Below are 23,951 nucleotides of genomic sequence, written 5' to 3' on the forward strand. Positions count from 1 at the left end.
TACCGTGATTAATGGACAGTCCAGCGTGCATCAGCTATGTAGCCAAGAGATCAGTGTCCAGGGGGCAGCGGTGGATGGGGCAGGGAAGCTGGACTGGCGAGTGTTATTCAGGTAAAAAAAAACGAACAATGACTAAATAGCTTGTAGCTAGTTAGCTGGTTAGCTTCTGGAGGTTCTTGAGTGTGTTCTAAAAATAAAAAAATAATAGCGATTCCGTATCACATTGGGTGAGGCAGGTTTCCGGAAGGTATAAACAAATTAAAAGTCAAAAGAGATAGAAATTAAATATGGGTCCGGTGAGCGTTTGGGACGCGGCGATTCAGGCGGTTAGCAGGCCTGTGCTAACAAGCTAACAGTTTGTAGGCCCGGGCTAGACAAGGTAGCAGTTAGTGGACCGGAGCTGGACAAGCTAGCAGTTAGCAGGCCGAATTAGCAAGCAGGGAGATAGCGAGAGCTAGAGAGTTAGCCTTTGGGGGACGTCGCGATGGGGTGAGTCTGAAAAATAAATAGGTCCGTTATGCTCTGGTTAGAGTCGCGTTGTACGAACAGGCGAGAGCTTTCCGAACTACAGGTTAGCTGATGACCGGTTAGCTGAAGACCGCTAGCATACCCGCTGGTTAGCTGGCTAGCTTCAGTTGAGGGGTTCCGAAGTAAATATAAATACTTTAGGAAAAATAGCTACATTGGGTGAGTCGGGTTGCAGGAGAGTATTTGGAAGCTTAGGGTTTAGCAAAATATATGTGGAGAAAATATGTAAAAAACGAAAAAGAAACGATATAAACAGGGACACGACAGGACAGGACGACTTACTGCTACGCCATCTTGGAATCGTTACATTCCCTATTTAACCATCTGACATACATTTCTGTTCTGTCTGTGATTGTTCATGTCGTTAGTGGTTGTGTTTGTGTTAGAGTTGTGTTGTATGTTCCTATTTTGGAAATTTGCTTTATTCTTTGAGTAAACTCAGTTAGATTACTCTATACCTGTGTCCTGCGCCTGACTCCGCTTTCACTCTGCACCCAATCGCTGACACCTGGAGCCAGTGGGTTTGGTGATGAAATTGAAGCGAGGGCCAGCCAACGAAAGCATACAGGTCACTGTGGTGGGTAGTTTATGGGGCTTTGATAACAAAACGGATGGCACTGTGATACACTGCATCCAATTTGCTGAGTAGAGTGTTGGAGGCTATTTTGTAAATGACATTGCCGAAGTCAAGGATCGGTAGGATAGTCAGTTTTACGAGGGTATGTTTGGCAGCATGAGTGAGGGATGCTTTGTTTGCAAAATAGGAAGCCGATACTAGATTTAATTTAGGATTGGAGATGCTTAATGTGAGTCTGGAAGGAGAGTTTACAGTCTAACCAGACACCTAGGTATTTGTAGTTGTCTACATATTCTAAGTCAGAACCGTCCAGAGTAGTGATGCTTGGCGGGCGGGCAGGTAAGGGCAGCGATCGTTTGAAGAGCATGCATTTAGTTTTACTTGCATTTAAGAGCAGTTGGAGACCATGGAAGGAGAGTTGTATGGCATTGAAGTTCGTCTGGAGGTTAGTTAACACAGTGTCCAAAGAAGGGCCAGAAGTATACAGAATGGTGTCGTCTGCGTAGTGGTGGATCAGAGAATCACCAGCAGCAAGAGCGACATCATTGATGTATATAGAGAAAAGAGTCGGCCTGAAAATTGAATCCTGTGGCACCCCCATAGAGACTGCCAGAGGTCCAGACAACAGGCCCTCCGATTTGACACACTGAGCTCCGTCTGAGAAGTAGTTGGTGAACCAGACGAGGCAGTCATTTGAGAAGCCAAGGCTGTTGAGTCTGCCGATAAGAATGTGGTGAAAGCCTTGGCCAGGTTGATAAATACAGCTGCACAGTATAGTCTTTTATTGATGGCGGTCATGATATCGTTTAGGACCTTGAGCATGGCTGAGGTGCACCCATGACCAGCTCGGAAACCAGACTGCATAGCGGAGAAGGTATGGTGAGATTGGAAATGGTCAAGTTTGTTAACTTGGCTTTCGAGGACCTTAGAAAGGCAGGGTAGGATAGCTATAGGTCTGTAACAGTTTGGGTCTAGAGTGTCTCCCCCTTTGAAGAGGGGGATGACTGCGGCAGCTTTTCAATCTTGGGTGATCTCAGACGATACGAAAGAGAGGTTGAACAGGCTAGTAATAAGGGTTGCAACAATTGCGGCAGATCATTTTAGAAAGAGAGGGTCCAGATTGTCTAACCCGGCTGATTTGTAGGGGTCCAGATTTTGCAGCCCTTTCAGAATATCAGCTATCTGGATTTGGGTGAAGGTGGGGGGTGCAGGGCTGTTGACCGGGGTAGGGGTAGCCAGGTGGAAAGCATGGCCAGCCGTAGAAAAATTCTCAATTATCGTGGATTTATCGGTGGTGACAGTGTTTCCTAGACTCAGTGCAGCTGCAAGGAGGTGCTCTTATTCTCCATGGACTTTACAGTGTCCCAGAACGTTTTGGAGTTTGTGCTACAAGATGCAAATTTCTGTTTGAAAAAGCTAGCCTTTGCTTTCCTAACTGTCTGTGTATTTTGGTTCCTATCTTCCCTGAAGAGTTGCATATCGCGGGGGCTATTTGATGCTAATGCAGTACGCCATAGGATGTTTTTGTGCTGGTCAAGTGCAGTCAGGTCTGGAGTGAACCAAGGGCTATATCTGTTCCTGGTTCAACATTTTTTGAATGGGGCATGCTTATTTAAGATGGTGAGGAAAGCACTTTTAAAGAATAACCAGGCATCCTCTACTGATGGAATGAGGTCAATATCCTTCCAGGATACTCGGGCCAGGTCGATTAGAAAGGCCTGCTCGCTGAAGTGTTTTACGGAGGACGCAGGCAATGAGGCAGTGATCTCTAAGACAGCAGAGGTGTATTTGGATGGCAGGTTGGTCAGGATGATCTATGAGGGTGCTTGTCTTTATGGATTTGGAGTTGTACCTGGTAGGTTCATTGATAATTTGTGTGAGATTGAGGGCATCTAGCTTAGGTTGTAGGACGGCCGGGGTGTTAAGCATGTCCCAGTTTAGTTCACCTAACAGTACGAGCTCTGAAGATAGATGGGGGGCAATCAATTCACATACGGTGCCCATGGCACAGCTGGGGGCTTGTGAGAGACTTGTTTCTGGAAAGGAGGATTTTTAAAAGTAGAAGCTCGAATTGGTTGGGCACAGACCTGGATAGTATGACAGAACTCTGTAAGGCTATCTCTGCAGTAGATTGCAATTCCGCCCCCTTTGGCAGTTCTATCTTGTCGGAAATGTTATAGTTAGAGTTGTATACAAGCACAATATTCCAGACCGGTCTCCACGTTTTAAACTTTGAATTACATTTTCTAGTTTAAACAGTGTAAGAGTAGCGTTATAAACAATAATTATAAGAAGTATGTCAGTCTTAAAGTGGGTACTCTTGCTTCACAAGCCCCATTAATTAAGAATATTGGTGCTCAGCATATAGACACGGCTAGGACATCCGGGTTGGCGGAGTGTGCTAAAGCAGTGAATAAACACATTTAGGGAGGATGCTTCTAATGTTAACATGCATGAAACCAAGGCTTTTACGGATACAGAAGCCAACAAATGAGAGTGCCTGGGGAATGAGAGTGCCTGGGGAATGGGAGTGGAGCTAGGTGCTGCAGGGCCTGGATTAACCTCTACATCACCAGAGGAACAGAGAAGGAGTAGGATAAAGGCTATAAGAACTGGATGTCTGGTACGTTTGGGAACAGAGAGTAAAAGGAGCAGATTTCTGGGCGCGGAAGAATAGATTCAAGGCATAATGTACAGACAAAGGTATGGTAGGATGTGAATACAGTGGAGGTAAACCTAGGCGTTGAGTGATGATGAGAGAGGTATTGTCTCTAGAGACACCATTTAAACCAGGTGAGGTCACCGCATGTGTGGGAGGTGGAACAAAAGGGCGAGCTAAGGCATACTGGACAGGGTTGGAGGCTCTACAGTGAAATAAAACACTAATCACTAACCAAAGCAGCGATGGACAAGGCATATTGACATTAGGGAAAGATATGCATAGCCGAGTGATCATAGGTTCCAGTGAGTAGCTAGGCGGGCTGGAGACACGCCAATTCAGACAGCTAGCGGGCTGGGGTTAGCAGGCTAGCAGAAGGGCTTTAGTGGGACGTCGTGACGGAATAGTCTGTTGTTGCCCCCTCTGGCGGTTACGTCGGTAGACCAGTCATGATGGATTGGCAAGGCTCCATGTAGGCAGTAAAAGGGTCCAGGCCAATTGACAAAATAGTTATTGTAGCCCAAGAAATTGGCTGATGCAATTCTTCAGCTAACAGTCCGATATGCTCTAGACAGCTAGTGGTCCGTGGCTAGCAGGCTAGCAGATGAGCACTCAGGGGACATCGCGACGGAGGAGCCTGTTGAAACCACCCTTGGGCTGATTACGTCGGTAGACCAGTCGTGATGGATCAGCGGGGCTCCGTGTCAGAAGTAAAAGGGGTCCAGGCCAATTGGCAAAATAGGTATTGTAGCCCAAGGAATGGTTGATGGATCTCTTCAGCTGGCCGGGAGATGGGCCTAGCATAGGCTAGCTCCAGGGCTAACTGGTCTTGTGCTTGCTTCGGGACAGAGACATTAGCCATTAGTAGCCACTCGGATAGCAGCTAGTTAGCTGTGATGATCCAAGTACAAAGGTTCAGAGCTTGCTGTAGGAATCCAGAGATGTGCTGGAGAAAAAGAAGTCCGGTATGCTCTTGGTTGAATCGCGCTGTGCAGCCTGGCAGGAGTTGACCGGCTAAAGGTTAGCTGATGACCGCTAGCAGTGGCTAGCTGACTACTAGCTAGTAGCTATTTAGCTGTCTAGCTTCGTTTCGGGGTTCCGGTTCTAATGTAAAGAAAATAGCAGATCCATACCGCATTGGGTTAAAAAATATTTTTAAATATATACGAAGAAAAAAATATATTTACACGGGACACGACAAGATAAAGACAAAGACGCATGACTGTTATGCCATCTTGGATATCACAAACAGGAAACTATAAAGAAATACATGGCACATGAACACCCCATATACCAACATCTATTGCAATTGCAATCTTATTTGAATATATAAATATAAACTCCTAAGACAGCGCTACAGGGAGACAGGATGGACAGCTGATCATCCTCGCAGTGGCAGACCACGTGTAACTACACCCGCACAGGATCGGTACATCAGAACATCACACCTGTGGGACAGGTACAGGATGGCAACAAAAACTGCCCGAGTTACACCAGGAATGCACAATCCCTCCATCAGTGCTCAGACTGCCCACAATAGGCTGAGAGAGGCTGGACTGAGGGCTTGTAGGCCTGTTGTAAGGCAGGTCCTCACAGAAATCACAGGCAACGACGTTGCCTATGGGCACAAACCCACTGTCACTTGACGAGATGGTCGGATTCGCGTTTATTGTTGAAGTTATGAGCGTTACACCGAGGCCTGTACTCTGGACGCGGGATCGATTTGGATAACGCTGTGCGTTACAGGGAAGACATCCCTCCTCCCTCATGTGTTACCTTCCTGCAGGCTCATCCTGACATGACCCTCCAGCATGAAAATGCCACCAGCCATACTACTCATTCTGTGCGTGATTTCCTGCAAGACAGGAATGTCAGTGTTCTGCCATGGCCAGCGAAGAGTCCGGATCTCAATCCCATTGAGCACGTCTGGGACCTATTGGATCGGAGGGTGAGGGCTAGGGCCATTCCCCCCAGAAGTGTCCGGGAACTTGCAGGTGCCTTGGTGGAAGAGTGGGGTAACATCTCACAGCAAGAACTGGCAAATCTGATGCAGTCCATGAGGAGGAGATGCACTGCAGTACTTAATGCAGCTGGTGGTCACACCAGATACTGACTGTTACTTTTGATTTTGACTCCCCCTTTGTTCAGGTACACATTATTCAATTTCTGTCTGTCACATGTGGAACTTATTCAGTTTATGTCTCAGTTGTTGAATCTTGTTATGTTCATACAAATATTTACACATGTTAAGTTTGCTGAAAATAAATGCAGTTGACAGAGAGAGGACGTTTCTTTTTTTGCTGAGTTTACAATTCCCCATCTGTTGTGAAGCCATCAGTGTGATTTTCATGCTAGCCGCTAACTTCGTAGAACTGTAAATCAAATGGAAATGTCCCGATTCAGACTGCTTTTGATGCAGATAAGGGCCTTTGTGCCTTGCAACGGAGCCTAAATGCATAGTAACATGTTTATTACCAATTACAATTACCATAAATCTTTTTTTACATTCCATGAAAGCACTGTTTATTTTTTTTCAATAACATATTGTGCCAATTTGGGGTTGATTAAATGTCTTACCTGGCTGCATCCACATCTGTAACTGGAGCGGCCCATTTAAACTAGAGGTGAGGGAAGAACGAGAGAATAATGTCTGCTGTACAAGTACCTGAAACGTTTCCCTTTGGAGAGTGCTCTGTTGAGAATAGGTGGAGCTGCTGTGGGTGCGCCAGCTGGCAGACTGCTGTCCCCTTCAGGAAGGGAGGACCCATGAGATTTGCAGCACTGCAGTGAAAGAAAACAAAGGCCAAATAAGGACATGATTTCAGGAAAATAGGAAATTGGAAAGTAGATATTAGGACCCCATACATTTTGTGGACATATACAAACATAATGAATACACGTACGCACACAAGCCCACATACACAATAGCCTAAGATAACACGATATACACTCAGCAGATGCAGCCGCAATAATGTTCCCCCATGATATATGGCCCTCCCAGCCCAGGCAGTCCCTTTAATTAAACTGCAGATTAAGTCAACACTTTCTGATTACACTCCATGGCGGCTCTCCCACGACTATCTACAGAGGCCAGAAATTAATCTCAGACAAGATTACATTAATGGATTCCTAAAGAATTTTGCCTCAATTCTCTATTTTTTCCTCTATCAAAATTAGAACCATTATCTCACAAGGGCCGCTGTACTGGGATCCTTGATGCACGCAAGGCACAGTGCGATGCCCCAAAGCCTCATGAACACAGAGAATAATCGCAGATAATGGTGTTATTCCAGTGACTAAAGTTCTTATGTTTGTCAGCCTCAGTCCTTACGATTCATTATTAAAGCGATTCGATGTGACTTAGGTTGTGTCTCAAATTGTAACCTATTCCCTACTTATATCATGCACAGTGAATAGGGTAGTGCACTAGTGAATAGGGTTCCATTTGGGGAGTTTTTCAGAGCTCTTATTGCTGACAAGCTCACTCACTCTTCTCTCCATTCACACCCTTGACTCCCTTAGGGACCTGTTACAGCTTGTTCTCCTCCGGTGCAGGAAAATGTGATAATTTTGACCACCCTCACAAACTTGGCTGGGGGAACAGGACTTAAGAGGAATGTAACATGAGAAGGCAGGATTGCAATCGGTGTCTTCGGAGTCTGTCAGTGCAAACATGACCAGGATGTCGTAAAACTATGAGATGAAATGTTTCGCTGGAGACTTCTGTAATTGCCAGTTGTAGCACCTCCTCTCTTAAACAGTCTGTCACATTTTAGTTTTTGTTTGTGTTTTTATTGACATATACAGTATATACAGGTGCAGACAAATATATTGACACCCTTGCACTTTTCTTATATAGTTCCCTATTTAAAAAAAAATAGAAAAAAAATGACATTATTTTTGGGGGTAAAATCATAAAGAAATAAAGTGCTACAATCAGATGCAGTCTAGAGTCAATGCATGGCATGTTCATAGAAGTCTACAAGCTAAAACACACATGATCATGGACAATGACGCACACCCACTCCACAGCACTCTAATGCAACACAGTAGGAGCTTCAGTAACAGGTTCATCCTGCCTAAAATATCCACAGAGAGGTTCAGAAGGCCAATAAATATGATTTATTATCACAAATGTTTATTCAGAATATAACGACAAATGGCATGGACAAAATTATTGGCACCCTGGAGCTAGTACTTAGTTGCACAGCCTTTGGCCAAAATTACTAAAAGCACAAGCTTCTTTAAGCCAGCAATGAGCTTGCTGCACCGTTCTTCTGGCAATTTGACCCATTTTCTAGTATCAAACTGCTTTAATTCTTCAATGTTTAAGGGGTGCCCTCCACCAACTGTTTTCAGATCTCGCCATAAGTTTTGGATGCGATTCAGATTTTGACTCTTCGCTGGCCACTCTAGAGCAGATCCACAACCTTCAATGGAGATCCAGTTTTTGGACACTAGGTTGAACATTGGACTCTAAAACACCTAATAATCTGTTAATTTCATGATGCCTTACAGTACCAGAGACAGCAAAGCAACCCCACAGCAATATCAATCCTCCCCTGTTTGATTGTACTTTTCATTGAATGCTTCATTTGGTCGTCAGTAACCACAACACTAATCTGTATTGCCAAAGAGCTCTAATTTTGTTTCATTGGTCCAGAGAACATTGATTTAGGCTTGTTTATTATTTTTATAGTTCACCCAGGCTTTCTTGTGTCTCATTCAGAAATGGGCTCTTCCTATGTTTTGCAGTGTCTGGTAGTGGGTCCTTGAATGTGTGCAAGACTTCATGAAATCAGCAGGGTTAGGGTGAGGTTTAGGGTTAAACCTGAATCAAACATTGAAGTGTTGGCCATATTGCTAGTAGAAATGTGCACCAATCTTATTGATGGTGACAAGAAGATTTTGTTGGCAGTTATCTTAGCCAAAGGCTGTGCAGCCAACTACCAATCTTTTGTCCATATCATTTGTCTTTATTATCTAAATAAAAATTAAAACCTTACATTTACAGAAACAAAATTGGTTCTGCAATGTTCAAAATCAAATTACAAGTTGTGATCAAAATGATTTTGTATTGTTTTACTTATTTTAGAAGAATTAGGGAATTATTTAGAAAAAGTGACAGTATTATTTAGGGTGCCAATATATACGTAGCAACTCAGGAACCAGTAAGTTATTGTAATTTTATAGGATATGTATTACAGTAAAAGGATTTACTGTGAACACATTTGGGACTCAACCTCAGCCTGGATTTGAAATCACAGCCTCTTGGTTGCCAACAACAGTGCTAGGTGGCTGTACTACAGACACCGGTCGTCGTCATGGGAAAGACGCGTTAAAAACTTTTGAAAAACAACTGTTTGCAGTAAGGAGCCAACCTGGATACTAAGGAGATCCTGAGGGAAATTGACGAGTACCAACAGCTTTGCGATATGGAGGAACAACATACTCCATCATGGAAAGATCCGACTACCTCACAAAAGAACTCTAACCCGACAAATAAAAGAAAAACAGAGTCATCTACAGACACGGACGACATACTTACCGTTGAAGTAGAGGCTAGTGCTCTGGTTGGAATCCATGCAACACTGTAAAAGTTGTGTGAGGAGGTAGCAGGGCTGAGGGGGAGATTGGAGTTTAGCCAGAGTGAAATTCTCACGCTCCAAGGAGAGAACAAGGCACTCACAGCCAAGGTAAAAATTCCCGATTCTAAAATGGATTGTCTACTCACGGAAAACAGGAGTCGCTGAAGGAGGAGTCGCTGCTAGACATTAAAAATGTCGTAGCATGCGTGAAAATATAATATTTTCTGGGAATAAGCCAGAGGACGTGATCAGAGAATTCATGCAATCTGCATTGAAATTTCCTCTAGAGACTGTAAACAAGGTGGCTTTCCACCATGTACACAGACTTGGTGCTCGGAGCGACAAGACCAAGGGTCCCCGACTGATTTGAACACTACCAACAAAAGGAGCTGATCAAACGCAGGCGAAGGGAGCTTAAAGGGACCAAATTCAGGCTCAATGACCAATTTCCATGGGAAATAAACAAACGAGGCAATAGAGGGAGAGGGGTAAGCGTGCCTTTCTCATTGTGGACAAACTCTTTACAGACGGACAGCTATTCAGAGACTGCTCCATAAAACCATGGCTTTACTAAATTCTACAGGAACTTTAGGTTACGAACAAAATAAAGTATGGGAAATGTAAAAATATCTAAACACTATGAAGTGGATATGAACACACACATACTCAATTACAGGTCTCTTTCATGATCATGTGAAACGTCAATTGCTATGGAAATGCTGGAATGTGTTTTTCAATGATGTTTAAGGTAATTATGATGCAACTATGATGGTGATACGATACGGACTACAATTATCATCATGAATATTAAGGCTATACGCACTACATGTTACACACATAGACACTCAACCATGCAAATTGGCGGGGTTATTATAGTCTTACACAGATACAGACATCGTACACACTCTCACTAAATCTCATCCAATATCATACACATCAATTTACTCAGATTTACTACAAAAATAATATCTTGTCTCAAATTTCAAATATCTGTGGTATTGGCTCACAGGCAAACAGGCAAGGGAATAAAACATATTTTGTTAGAACCTATTTCTTGAATTCTAAATATCAGACATCTGAAAGCTCTAGTTTTGACCGTCATAATACCTCTGATGGCAGTAACTTTACAAGCACTAATTATGGTCTGAGAATAGTATCTAGTTATGGTAAGGGGTAAGTATAATCAGTTATAATTGTAATGGTTTAGAAGATTATAAAAAAGATAAGTCTTTACATGGCTAAAAGAAAAAGAAAAAGAATATAACATGTACTGTTTACAAGATACTCACTCTACATCCTTAGACGAAGTTTCGTGGAAAAAGGAAGGGGCTGGTGAAATAATTTTCTGTCATGAACAAAATAACTCATTTGGTGTGATGATATTAATTAACAAAAATGTCGAACTGAATGAGCAAATAGTTAGGAAAGATTTGCAAGGAAGGTGGATCTTTTTGAATATGAAAGTGGACGAAAAAGGGATTTTGCTCATTAATCTATACGGTCCAAATCAGGATGATCCATACTTCTTCGAAAATATTTATACCAATTTCCTGAACCTAGAGGCAACAAATTATCAAATCATTATGGTAGGTGACTATAACACAGTGTTAAGTGGCTCAATGGACTTAAAAGGAAATCACTCTACAAACTATCATCACTGTGCCTCTGGCAGTCTCTATGGGGGTGCCACAGGGTTCAATTCTCGGGCCGACTCTTTTCTCTGTGTATATCAATGATGTTGCTCTTGCTGCGGGCGATTCCCTGATCCACCTCTACGCAGACGACACCATTCTATATACTTTCGGCCCGTCTTTGGACACTGTGCTATCTAACCTCCAAACAAGCTTCAATGCCATACAACACTCCTTCCGTGGCCTCCAACTGCTCTTAAACGCTAGTAAAACCAAATGCATGCTTTTCAACCGGTCGCTGCCTGCACCTGCATGCCCGACTAGCATCACCACCCTGGATGGTTCCGACCTAGAATATGTGGACGTCTATAAGTACCTAGGTGTCTGGCTAGACTGCAAACTCTCCTTCCAGACTCATATCAAACATCTCCAATCGAAAATCAAATCAAGAGTCGGCTTTCTATTCCGCAACAAAGCCTCCTTCACTCAAGCCGCCAAGCTTACCCTAGTAAAACTGACTATCCTACCGATCCTCGACTTCGGCGATGTCATCTACAAAATGGCTTCCAACACTCTACTCAGCAAACTGGATGCAGTCTATCACAGTGCCATCCGTTTTGTCACTAAAGCACCTTATACTACCCACCACTGCGACTTGTATGCTCTAGTCGGCTGGCCCTCGCTACATATTCGTCGCCAGACCCACTGGCTCCAGGTCATCTACAAGTCTATGCTAGGTAAAGCTCCGCCTTATCTCAGCTCACTGGTCACGATGGCAACACCCATCCGTAGCACGCGCTCCAGCAGGTGTATCTCACTGATCATCCCTAAAGCCAACACCTCATTTGGCCGCCTTTCGTTCCAGTACTCTGCTGCCTGTGACTGGAACGAATTGCAAAAATCGCTGAAGTTGGAGACTTTCATCTCCCTCACCAACTTCAAACATCAGCTATCTGAGCAGCTAACCGATCGCTGCAGCTGTACATAGTCTATTGGTAAATAGCCCACCCTTTTCACCTACCTCATCCCCGTACTGTTTTTATTTATTTACTTTTCTGCTCTTCTGCACACCAATATCTCTACCTGTACATGACCATCTGATCTTTTATCACTCCAGTGTTAATCTGCAAAATTGTAATTATTTGCCTACCTCCTCATGCCTTTTGCACACATTGTATATAGACCCCCCCTTTGTTTTCTACTGTGTTATTGACTTGTTAATTGTTTACTCCATGTGTAACTCTTTGTTGTATGCTCACACTGCTATGCTTTATCTTGGCCAGGTCGCAGTTGCAAATGAGAACTTGTTCTCAACTAGCCTACCTGGTTAAATAAAGGTGAAATAAAAAATAAAATAAATAAAAAAGGAAATCACAAATATTATGAACACATTAGAAATAGTGGTTATTTGGAGAACTAAAAAATCCCGATCTAGTGAGATATACATGGAGGAGACTTAATCAAGCTAGTCATCTTGACAACTTTCTTGTCTCTTTCTCCTGCATCAAAGGTTAAAAAAGTTTCAATAGGAGACAGAATGCGATTGGATCACTGAAAACTTCTGTTCACAAATGCTCTCCATCCAACCTCACTGAGCTCGAGCTGTTTTGCAAGGAGGAATGGGAAAAAATGTCAGTCTCTCGATGTGCAAAACTGATAGAGACATACCCCAAGCGACTTACAGCTGTAATCGCAGCAAAAGGTGGTGCTACAAAGTATTAACTTAAGGGGGCTGAATAATTTTGCACGCCCAATTTTTCAGTTTTTGATTTGTTAAAAAAGTTTGAAATATCCAATAAATGTCGTTCCACTTCATGATTGTGTCCCACTTGTTGTTGATTCTTCACAAAAAATACAGTTTTATATCTTTATGTTTGAAGCCTGAAATGTGGCAAAAGGTCGCAAAGTTCAAGGGGGCCTAATACGTTCGCAAGGCACTGTATACGACATCTACTAGAAATAATAGAATAGATAAGGACATCTAAAGAAGCCAGGCCTGGTATTTATAGCGGATTTTGAAAAGGTATTTGATAAAGTCAGACTAGATCTTATTTATAAATGCGTGGAATTTTTCAATTTCGGTGATTCTCTTATAAAATGGCTCAAAGTAATGTATAGCAACCCCAGGTGTAAAATAGTAAATAGAGGCTAGTTCTCAGAGTTTTGAATTGTCAAGAGGAGTTAAACAAGGGTGTCCGTTGTCACCATATCTATACGTTATGGCCATCGAAATGCTAGCTATTAAAATCAGATCCAATAACCACATTAGAGGATTAGAAATCCAAGGCTTTAAAATAAAGGTGTCCATGTATGCCGATGACTCAAGTTTTATATTAAGTCCGCAAGCTAGACCCCTGCAATGTCTCATTGAAGATCTAGATAACTTTTCTGGACTCTCTGGACTAAAACCAAATTAAGTCAAGTGTAACAATATTATATATTGGATCTTTAAAAATACAACTTTTACATTACCCTGCAGTTTACCTCTAAAATGGGCTGACGGTGAAGTAGACATACTTGGTATTCATATCACAAAATATATAAATAAGCACTCCACGATGAATTTCAATAGAATACGTGTAAAAATAGACAAGATCCTGCAACCATGGAGAGGTAAATACCTGTCTATTTATGGGAAAAATTGCCCTGATTATCTCCTTAGTCATATCTCAGTTTATTCACTTACTTATGGCACTGCCTACTCCTGATGATTCGTTTTTCAAATCACATGAGCAGAAAATATTTTGCTTTATCTGGGACGCTAAACCAGACAAAATATGAATATTTTAATGAATATGAATTGGGTGGGTTGAGATTATTAAATATAAAAGCACTTAATCTTTCTTGAAAAGCTTCACTTATTCAAAAGTTTTACTTGAATCCTAAATGGTTCTCAAGTAGATTACTAAGAAAAGCTCATCCATTGTTTAAAAATGGTATTTTTGCCTTTGTGCAGAATGCCATGTCTCTTTTTCGATTAATTGAAAATGATACTTTTTTCAAAGTATCTCTCTTTTTCAAACAAGCATTGCAGATCTGGCTACAAATTAAATTTTATCTGCCTGAAAATATATAACAAATATTACAGCAAATATTATGGGTTGAACTCAAATGTGCTGGTTGATAAATGACCTGTATTTATGGGAAAAACGTTTGAAAAGGGTATTTTGTTCTTCAATTATATTGTACATTTGAATGGTAGAGTTATGTCTTTCATGGAGTTATCAGTTATCTTCCTGCTTAATCCAAGTGTACTACCAATTGATTACAGCATTACCCCAAAAATAGAGGAGGCAGGTGGCAGTGGGAAGAGGTGGGAAACTGTTCTGTCTGCCCAATATAAAGGATCAAAACTTGCAGAGGAATAAAACTAGCATTTATCTTTAATAGAAATATAAGTCCAATACAGCAAATGAAAGATAAACTTCTTGTTAATCTACCCATCGTGTCCGATTTCAAAAGTGCTTCAGAGCGAAAGCACAACATATGATTATGTTAGATCACCGCCTAGTCAAAAAAACACAGACATTTCTCAGAGATAGGTGGGATGGGCTGAGGGAACCTGAGCTTTGGAATGTGGAATTGGAGACAAATGGGAGTGGAGTTGCTGGGCAGGAGATAGAATTTCTCCATAGGAGTCACAACAAGCAGAAATATAGATAAAATGAATCACTAACCTTTGATGATCTTCCTCAGATGACACTCATAAGACATCATGTTAAAATGCAAATTAATTACTTAAAAATCATACAATGTGATTTTCTGGATTTTTGTTTTAGATTCCGTCTCTCACAGTTGAAGTGTACTTATGATAAAAATGACAGACCTCTACATGCTTTGTAAGTAGGAAAACCTGCAAAATCAGCAGTGTATCAAATACTTGTTCTCCCCACTATATGTACAGTGGCAAGAAAAAGTATGTGAACCCTTTGGTTCACCTGGTTTTCTGCATAAATTGGTTATAAAATGTGATCTGATCTTCATCTAAAACAAACAGTTTGCTTAAACTAATAACACACATACAATTATAAGTTTTCATGTCTTTAATGAACACACCGTGTAAACAGTCACAGTGTAGGGTGGAAAAAGTATGTGAACACTTGGATTTAAAAACTGGTTGACCCTCCTTTGGCAGCAATCAACTCAACCAAACGTTGTCTGTAGCTGCAGACCAGACCTGCACAATTGTCTGGAGGAATTTTGAATTCATCTTTACAAAACTGTTTCAGTTCAGCAATATTCTTAGGATGTCTGGTTGTGAACTGCTCTCGAGGTCCTGCCACAGTATTTAAAATCGGGTTTAGGTCAGGACTCTGACTGGCCCACTCCAGAAGGCGTATTTTCATCCGTTGAAGCCATTCTGTTGTTGATTTACTTCTGTGTTTTGCGTAGTTGTCCTGTTGCATCACCCAACTTCTGTTGAGCTTCAATTGATGGACAGATAGCCTTACATTCTTCTGCAAAATGTCTTGATAAGCTTGGGAATGTATTTTTCCGTCGATGATAGCAAGCTGTCCAGGCCCTGAGGCAGCATAGCAGCCCCAAACCATGATGCTCCCTCCACCATACTTTACAGTTGGGATGAGGTTTTGATGTTGTTGTGCTGTGCCTTCCAGAGAATATTTTGCCAGAAGAGCTTTGAAAGATCCAGTTTCTCCTTTGCGAACTTTAGACGTGCAGCAATGTTTTTTTTTGGACAGCAGTGACGGAAGAAGCCCTTCCGTGGTGTCCTACTATGAACACCATGCTTGTTTAGTGTTTTACGTATCGTAGACTCGTCAATGTTAGCATGTTAGATGTTAGCATGTTCCAGGTAATTCTGTAAGTCATTAGCTGACACTCTAGGATTCTTCTTAACGTCTTATGGTATAGGGGACGCTTGCGTCCCACTTGGCCAAAAGCCAGGGAAAATGCAGAGAGGCAAATTCAAATAAAATGATATAAAATCAAACTTTAATTAAATCACACATGTAAGATAGTAAATTAAAGCTATACTCGTTGTGAATCCAGCCAGCATGTCAGATTTTATAAAGGCTTTTCGGCGAAAGCATAAGAAGCTATTATCTGATGATAGCACAACAGTAAACAAAGAGGGTAGCATATTTCAACCCTACACAAACGCAGAAATAAAATATAAAACATGCCTTACCTTTGACAAGCTTATTTTGTTGGCACTCCAATATGTCCCATAAACATCACAATTGGTCCTTTTTGTTTGTTTAATTCCGTCCATATATATCCAAAATGTCCATTTATTTGGATCAAACATCCAGAAAAAAACTGCTTCCAAATTGCGCAACGTCACTACAAAATATCTCAAAAGTTGCCTGTAAACTTTGCCAAAACATTTCAAACTACTTTTGTAATACAACTTTAGTTATTTTTAAACGTTATTAATCGATCAAATTGAAGACGGGTCTATCTGTGTTCAATACAGGAAGACAACAAACCAAGCTACTTTTCAAGTATTGCGCAACTGTCAACAGTGTTACGCAGTTCCTAGATGGCCGTACTTCTTCATTGCACAAAGGAATAACCTCAACCAAATTCCAAAGACTGGTGACATCCAGTGGAAGCGGTAGGAAATGAAAACAAGTTCCTAAGAAATACTGTTTCCCAATGAGACCCGCTGAACAGACAGAGACCTCAAAAAAAAAATCTGAACGGTTAGTCCTCGGGGTTTTGCCTGCTACATAAGTTCTGTTATACTCACAGACATGATTCAAACAGTTTTAGAAACTTCAGAGTGTTTTCTATCCAAATCTACTAATACTATGCATATCCTATATTCTTGGCATGAGTAGCAGGAAGTTGAAATTGGGCACGCTATTTATTCAAAAGTGAAAATGCTGGCCCCTATACCTTAAGAAGTTAAGGGATCCATAAGAGGATAAAGCTGGAAAGGGTTACAAAGATATCTCTAAAATCCTTGATGTTCATCAGTCCACGGTAAGACAAATTGTCTATAAATGGAGAAAGTTCAGCACTGTTGCTACTCTCCCTAGGAGTGGCCGTCCTGCAAGAGCACAGTGCAGAATGCTCAATGATGTTAACTTCTCTAGGGTAGGGGGCAGCATTTGGAATTTTGGATGAAAAGCATGCCCAAATTAAACTGCCTTCACCTCAGGCCCAGAAGATAGGATATGCATATAATTGGTAGATTTGGATGGAAAACACTCTAAAGTTTCCAAAACTGTTAAAATTGTGTCTGTGAGTATAACAGAACTGATTTCGCAGGCGAAAAGGAAGTAAGATTTGTTTTTTGTTTTTTAAAGTTTTCTATTCAATGCCATTACAGTATCCATTGACTTAGGACTCCAATTGCAGTTCCTATGCCTTCCACTGGATGTCAACAGTCTTTAGAAATTGTTTCAGGCTTGTATTCTGAAAAATGAGGGAGTAAGAGTAGTCTGGATGAGTGGACCCTGCCGTGTCACAGAGCTTTTTCATGCGTGCGACCGAGAGAGTGCCTTTCTTGTTTACCTTTAATATTGACGACGTTATTGTCCGGTTGAGCTATTATCGATTATTTAGGCTAAAAACAACCTGAGGATTGAATATAAACATTGTTTGAAATGTGTCTATGAACTTTATGGATACAAGTTGGATTTTTTTGTCTGCCTGTTGTGACTGTGTTTGAGCCTGTGGATTACTGAAGAAAATGCATGAACAAAACAAAGGTTTTTGGATATAAAGAGAAACTTTATCGAACAAAAGGGACATTTATTGAATAAATTAATGTCTTCTGAGTGCAACCATATGAAGATCATCAAAGGTAAGTGATTAATTTTATCTCTATTTCTGACTTGTGTAACTCTTCTACTTGGCTGGTTACTGTTTGTAATGATTTGTCTGCTGGGCGATGTTCTTTAAAATCTGACACCATGGTTGGATTCACAAGAAGTTAATCTTTAAACCTATGTAAAATAGTTGTATCTTTTCTGAATTTTTATAATGAGTATTTCTGTATTTGAATTTGGCGCTCTGCAATCTCACTGGATGTTGGCCAGGTGGGACACTAGACATACCCTTGAGAGGTTAACCTCTTGGGGGCAGTATTTTCATTTTTGGAAAAAAAACGTTCCCGTTTTAAACGGGATATTTTGTCAGGAAAAGATGCTAGAATATGCATATAATTGACAGCTTTGGATAGAAAAGACTCTAACGTTTCCAAAACTGTAAAGATATTGTCTGTGAGTATAACAGAACTGATGTTGCAGGTGAAAGCCTAAGAAAAATCCAATCCGGAAGTGCCCCAGGTTTTGAAAGCGCTGCGTTCCAATGACTCCCTATTCAGCTATGTACCATCAACGAGCTTACGCTTTCTACGTATTCCCCAAGTTGTCTACAGCATTGTGACGTAGTTTTACGCATTTCTGTTGAAGAATAGCCGTAGGCAGCCACATTGCGTAAGTGGTCACATGGTGGCTCCGAGAGAGATTCTTGTGTAAAATGCAGAGGTAGCCATTACTCCAATCGGTCCTAGTGAAAAATGAATTGTTCCGACGGATATATTATCGAATAGATATTAGAAAAACACCTTGAGGATGGATTCTAAACAACGTTTGCCATGTTTCTGTCGATATTATGGAGCTAATTTGGAATATTTTTCAGCGTTGTGGTGACCGCAATTTCCGGGCGATTTCTCAGCCAAACGTGAAGAACAAATGGAGCTATTTCACCTACAAAAATAATCTTTTGGGAAAAAATGAACTTTGGCTGTCTACCTGGGAGTCTCGTGAGTGAAAACATCCGAAGTTCATCAAAGGTAAACAATTTAATTTGATTGCTTTTCTGATTTCCGTGACAAGGTTGCCTGCTGCTAGCAAGGCATAATGCTATGCTAGGCTATGATAAACTTACACAAATGCTTGTCTAGCGTTGACTGTAAAGCATATTTTGAAAATCTGAGATGACAGGGTGATTAACAAAAGGCTAAGCTGTGTTCCAATATATTGCACTTCTGATTTTCATGAATAGGAAGATTTTCTAGGAAGATTTATGTCCGTTGCGTTATGCTAATTAGTGTCAGATGATGACAATGGTCCCATTCACGGGATGGGGTGTCGCTACAGGTTAAGCGCGAATTCCGCTAGAATCCCGTTAGCGGGATTGATTTGTCAACATCCAGTGAAGTTGTAGCGTGCCAAATTCAAACTACAGAAATATTGATATTTAACCTTCACAAAAATATACGGGTAATACATCAAAATAAAGCTTAACTTCTTGTATATCCAGCCGCTGTGTCAGATTTCAAAAAGGCCTACACGCGAAAGCAAACCATGCAATTATCTGAGGACAGCTCCCCGCATACAAACACATGAAAAACATATTTCAACAAGGCAGGTGCGACACAAAATTCAGAAACAGTCATATAATAAATGCCTTACCTTTGAAGATCTTCTTTTTGCAATCTCAAATGTCTCAGTGACACATTGAATGGTCGTTTTGTTCGATAAATTCCTTCTTTATATCCCCAAAATGTCCATTTATTTGGCGTGTTTGATTCAGAAATACACTGGTTCCAACATGACTACAAAGTATCTAACAAGTTACCTGAAAACTTGGTCCAAACATTTCAAACAATGTTCCTAATCCAACCCCAGGTATCCTAAAATGTAAATAAACGATAACATTTAAGACTGAATAAACTGTTTCTAATACCGGATAAAAAAAATGTGAAGCTCGCTCCAGTTCACACGCAACAAAAGACTAAAGCCCTTCAGAGTGACACCAACAAAGAACAGCCCTACTTCTTAATTTCTCAAAAGAAAAACATAGAACAATTCTAAAGACTGTTTACATCTAGTGGAGGCCATAGAAACTGCAATCTGGGCCCTAATAAATCAGGTCTCCCATAGAAAACCATTGGAAAACACAGTGACCTCAAAAAATGTTTTCCCTGGATGGATTGTGCTCGGGGTTTTGCCTGCCAAATCGGTTTTGTTATACTCACATACATTATTCTAACAGTTTTAGAAACTTCAGAGTGTTTTCTATCCAAATCTACTAATTATATGCATATCCTAGCTTCTGGGCCTGAGTAGCAGGCAATTTACTTTGGGCACGCTTTTCATCTGGACATGAAAATACTGCCCCCTATCCCAGAGAGGATTTATGCAAGTCAACAATTCTATGCAAGTCAACAAGGTCTTCTGAGATCTCTTTGTTCGGGGCATGGTTCACATCAGGCAATAATGCTTCTTGTGAATAGCAAACTCAAATTTTGTGAGTATTCTTAATAGGGCAGGGCAGCTCTAACCAACATCTCCAATCTCGTCTCATTGATTGGACTCCAGGTTAGCTGACCCCTAACTCCAATTAGCTTTTGGAAAAGTCATTAGCCTAGGGGTTCACATACTTTTTCCAACCTACACTGTAGATTTTTTAATTATGTATTCAACATAGACCAGAAAAATACAATAATTTGTGTGTTATTAGTTTAAGCACACTGTGTTTGTCTATTGTTGTGACTAAGATGAAGATCATGTTATGACTAATTTATGCAGAAAACCAGGTAATTCCAAAGGGTTCACATACTTTTTCAGGCCACTGTAAATAGTGCCAGACGTCCACTCAAACATATACAGTTGGCCTTGCTGTTATGATTTTAGTTGTCCTTGAGGTACTTTGTTTTTTTGCATTGTTGTTTTCTGTTTTCTTTTGACTTTTTTCTGATGAGTTCATTTTCTTGGTTGTTGGTGCATTGGGGAGGGTTCTTGGGGGTGGAGAATGGAATTCATTTTATATGTATATATATAAATGTCATTCTTGGGGTGTGACTTTGGTAGGGGTCTCAGATGATTGAGGGACAGCTGTGGGGAACTGTGAGAGGGATCTTGGAGGGTTCGCGTCCCCATTTTTCTTGGCCTAGTTGAAGTTCTGTTGACGTGCCCTTGAGCAGGACGTTGACCATGGATGCTTCTGTGTGTTGCTCTAAATAGGAGTTTGTTGGATGACTGGTGGTATTGTTGTTCAGAGGCTTCACTGCAAGTATATTGTATGTTTTGGATATTCATTTTTTTTTATGTATAAAAAAAACTGACACCAGGTCTGTTGGCATAACAGTGATTAGCCATAACAGAGATTTATTGGCAACAATCTGTTTCTGCACTTTGCTAAAAGTGGCCCAGAATGAAGTCAATAATTGTCCGATTTTCAGACAAAACCAACATCAAAATAGAAGTGCTAAGCAACACTTGATTTAAACTGTGCATAAATGCTCTGCACATCAAATTTGAGATCAGAATTCTAAGACCGACAGTATTACAACACTTTTTTAGAACATTATACTGTATGTGACCCACCGAAATAGTGTTAACTTTTCAAAGTGTTCACAAACTGGGTGTTGCAAATTACAACTTAAATGAACACTTTATTTGAGTTGGGGGCGGGTTTATCATTGTATGTTGTAAAGCTGTATTTGCATATTTCCCAGCATGCCTTTCAAGTGAATGTGAAATATAATCACCCATGATTGTGTTTGTTAGTGACAAAGATATTATTGTTGCATTCAATAACTTCTAGTCAAGCCTTCACCAAGTCACTGCCTCAGGGATTACGTTTGAATTCATCTTAAACCCTTTATTACCATACAGTGTCATCAGAACATGGTCACACACCTTTTCCACATTTTGTTGTGTTACCTGAATTTAAAATGGATTCAATTGCAATGTTATGTCACTGGCCTACACACAATACCCCATAATGTCAAAGTGGAATAATGTTTTTGAAATGTTTACAAATTAATAAAAATGCAAAGCTGAAATGTCTTGAGTCAATTATTCAACCTCTGTTATGGCAAGCATAAATAAGTCCAGGAGAAAACATTTGCATAACAAGTCACTTGCATGGACTCTGTGTGTAATAATAATGTTTAACTCCCTAGTTACATAACAAAAAAAGCCTCAACAAAAACCTGTCAGTTTTTTTGCATTTGATGCTTCCAAATCCATTGCATTTGCCAGGTGGCAAACCTAGAGCGATGTTTGTCAGACCATGAGACATCCCAAAAAACATCTGTAGCGTTCAAACGGTTGGACCTACAAAGTAATTATGACCACTCCGTGGAAAGGGAGACTCACGAACACGATGGCAATTTGCTTTAAAATACCCACAAGTGTCATAGGACTTGTCTGCAGGTAACCGGTACAGGTTTTAAAAAACCTGAAGGTAGTTTTGTGCTTACACCAAAGAGGGGTTAAATACTGAATGTGAATTTTTTAAATATTTTTTTTAGGACAGTTACTTCAAAACCTTGTTTCTTAAGTAAACATGTTTTACTGTCCTTTTTGACATTATGAATGTGTCATTCAATGCATTTCTATGGGCTTTAGTAGTAAAGGCCTAAATCAATATTTTATCAAATAATTTGTATAACCCTTTCAACAAAGGGTTCTATATGGAACCCAAAATGGTTCTACCTGGAACCAAAAAGGGGTCTACCCGGAACCAAAAAAGGTTTCTCCTTAGGGGACAGCCAAAGATCCCTTTGGAACCCTTTTTTTGAGTGTGTAGAATCAACACTCACAAATCTTTTTACCTGAGAGCCAAGATTTTAACAAATTTGCTGTGTGTGGATTTGAACTTGCAACCTTTTGGGGAACTGTCAGGGCTTGGACTCTACAAGGTGTCGAAAGCGTTCCACAGGGATGCTGGCCCATGTTGACTCCAATGCATCCCACAGTTGTGCCAAGTTGGCTGAATGTCCTTTGGGTGGTGGACCATTCTTGAAACACACAGGAAACTGTTAAGCATGAAAAACCCAGCAGCGTTTCAGTTCTTGACACATTCAAACCGGTGTGCCAGTATCTACTACCATACCCATTCAAAGGCACATCAATATTTTGTCTTGCCCATTCAACCTCTGAATAGCACACGTACACAATACATGTCTCAATTGTCTCAAGGCTTAAAAATCCTTCTTTAACCTGTCTCCTCCCCTTCATATACACTGAATGAAATGGAGGCTTTAACAAGTGACATCAATAAGGGATCATAGCTTTCACCTTGATTCACCTGGTCAACCTATATCATGGAAAGCTAAGGTGGTCCTAATGTTTTTTTACACTCAGTGTATCTCCACACAGTCTATAAATAAGAGGAAACAGGCCTAATGAGCAGCATTTCATGGCATAAAAGAAAAACATGGTGAAGAGAGGAAAAACAGGATGGTTATTCATAACCATCACAGCAGTAAAGAACCCTTCCTGATATGCAAATAACCATTTGGTGAAAATGGTTACACATATACCCCTCACCCCTGACAAAGAACCTATCAAGATTTTTTTTCAAAGAGTGTACTTATCTTAAATATACGGTTGAAGTCGAAAGTTTACATACACTTAGGTTGGAGTCATTAAAACTTGTTTTTCAACCACTTCACAAATTTCTTGTTAACAAACTATAGTTTTGGCAAGTCGGTTAAGACATCTACATTGTGACACAAGTCATTCTTCCAACAATTGTTTACAGACAGATTACTTCACTTATAATTCACTGTATAACAATTCCAGTGGGTTAGAAGTTTACATACACTAAGTTGACTGTGCCTTTAAACAGCTTGGAAAATTCCAGAAAATGATGTCATGGCTTAGAAGCTTCTGATAGGCTAATTGACATCGTTTGAGTCGATTAGAGGTGTACCTGTGGATGTATTTCATGGCCTACCTTCAAACTCAGTGCCACTTTGCTTGACATCATGGGACAATCAAAATAAATCAGCCAAGACCTTAGAAAAAAATTGTAGACCCCCACAAGTCTGGTTCATCCTTGGGAGCAATTTACCGCGTTCATCTGTACAAACAATAGTACGCAAGTATAAACACCATGGGACCACGCAGCTGTCATACCGCTTAGGAAGGAGACGCGTTCTGTCTCCTAGAGAGGAACGTACTTTGGTGCAAAAAGTGCAAATCAATCCCAGAACAACAGCAAAGGACCTTGTACCCATTTCCTCCAGCATCTTC

The 23,951-nt window shown here is 40.7% G+C and overlaps 1 protein-coding gene across 1 annotated transcript in view; it reads right to left on the reverse strand.

The window, feature by feature from the left end:
- The window catches only part of nrg3b (neuregulin 3b), a 401,552-nt gene that overhangs the window by 15,441 nt on the left and 362,160 nt on the right, over positions 1-23,951 (reverse strand). Inside the window, exon 7 of the mRNA XM_020454441.2 lies at positions 6,430-6,545. Coding sequence (XP_020310030.2) covers positions 6,430-6,545 — 116 coding nt within the window. The remainder of the gene's footprint in view (positions 1-6,429; positions 6,546-23,951) is intronic.

Source organism: Oncorhynchus kisutch, linkage group LG20 (genome assembly GCF_002021735.2).
Source record: "Oncorhynchus kisutch isolate 150728-3 linkage group LG20, Okis_V2, whole genome shotgun sequence".
NCBI classification, from domain to species: Eukaryota; Metazoa; Chordata; class Actinopteri; order Salmoniformes; family Salmonidae; genus Oncorhynchus; species Oncorhynchus kisutch.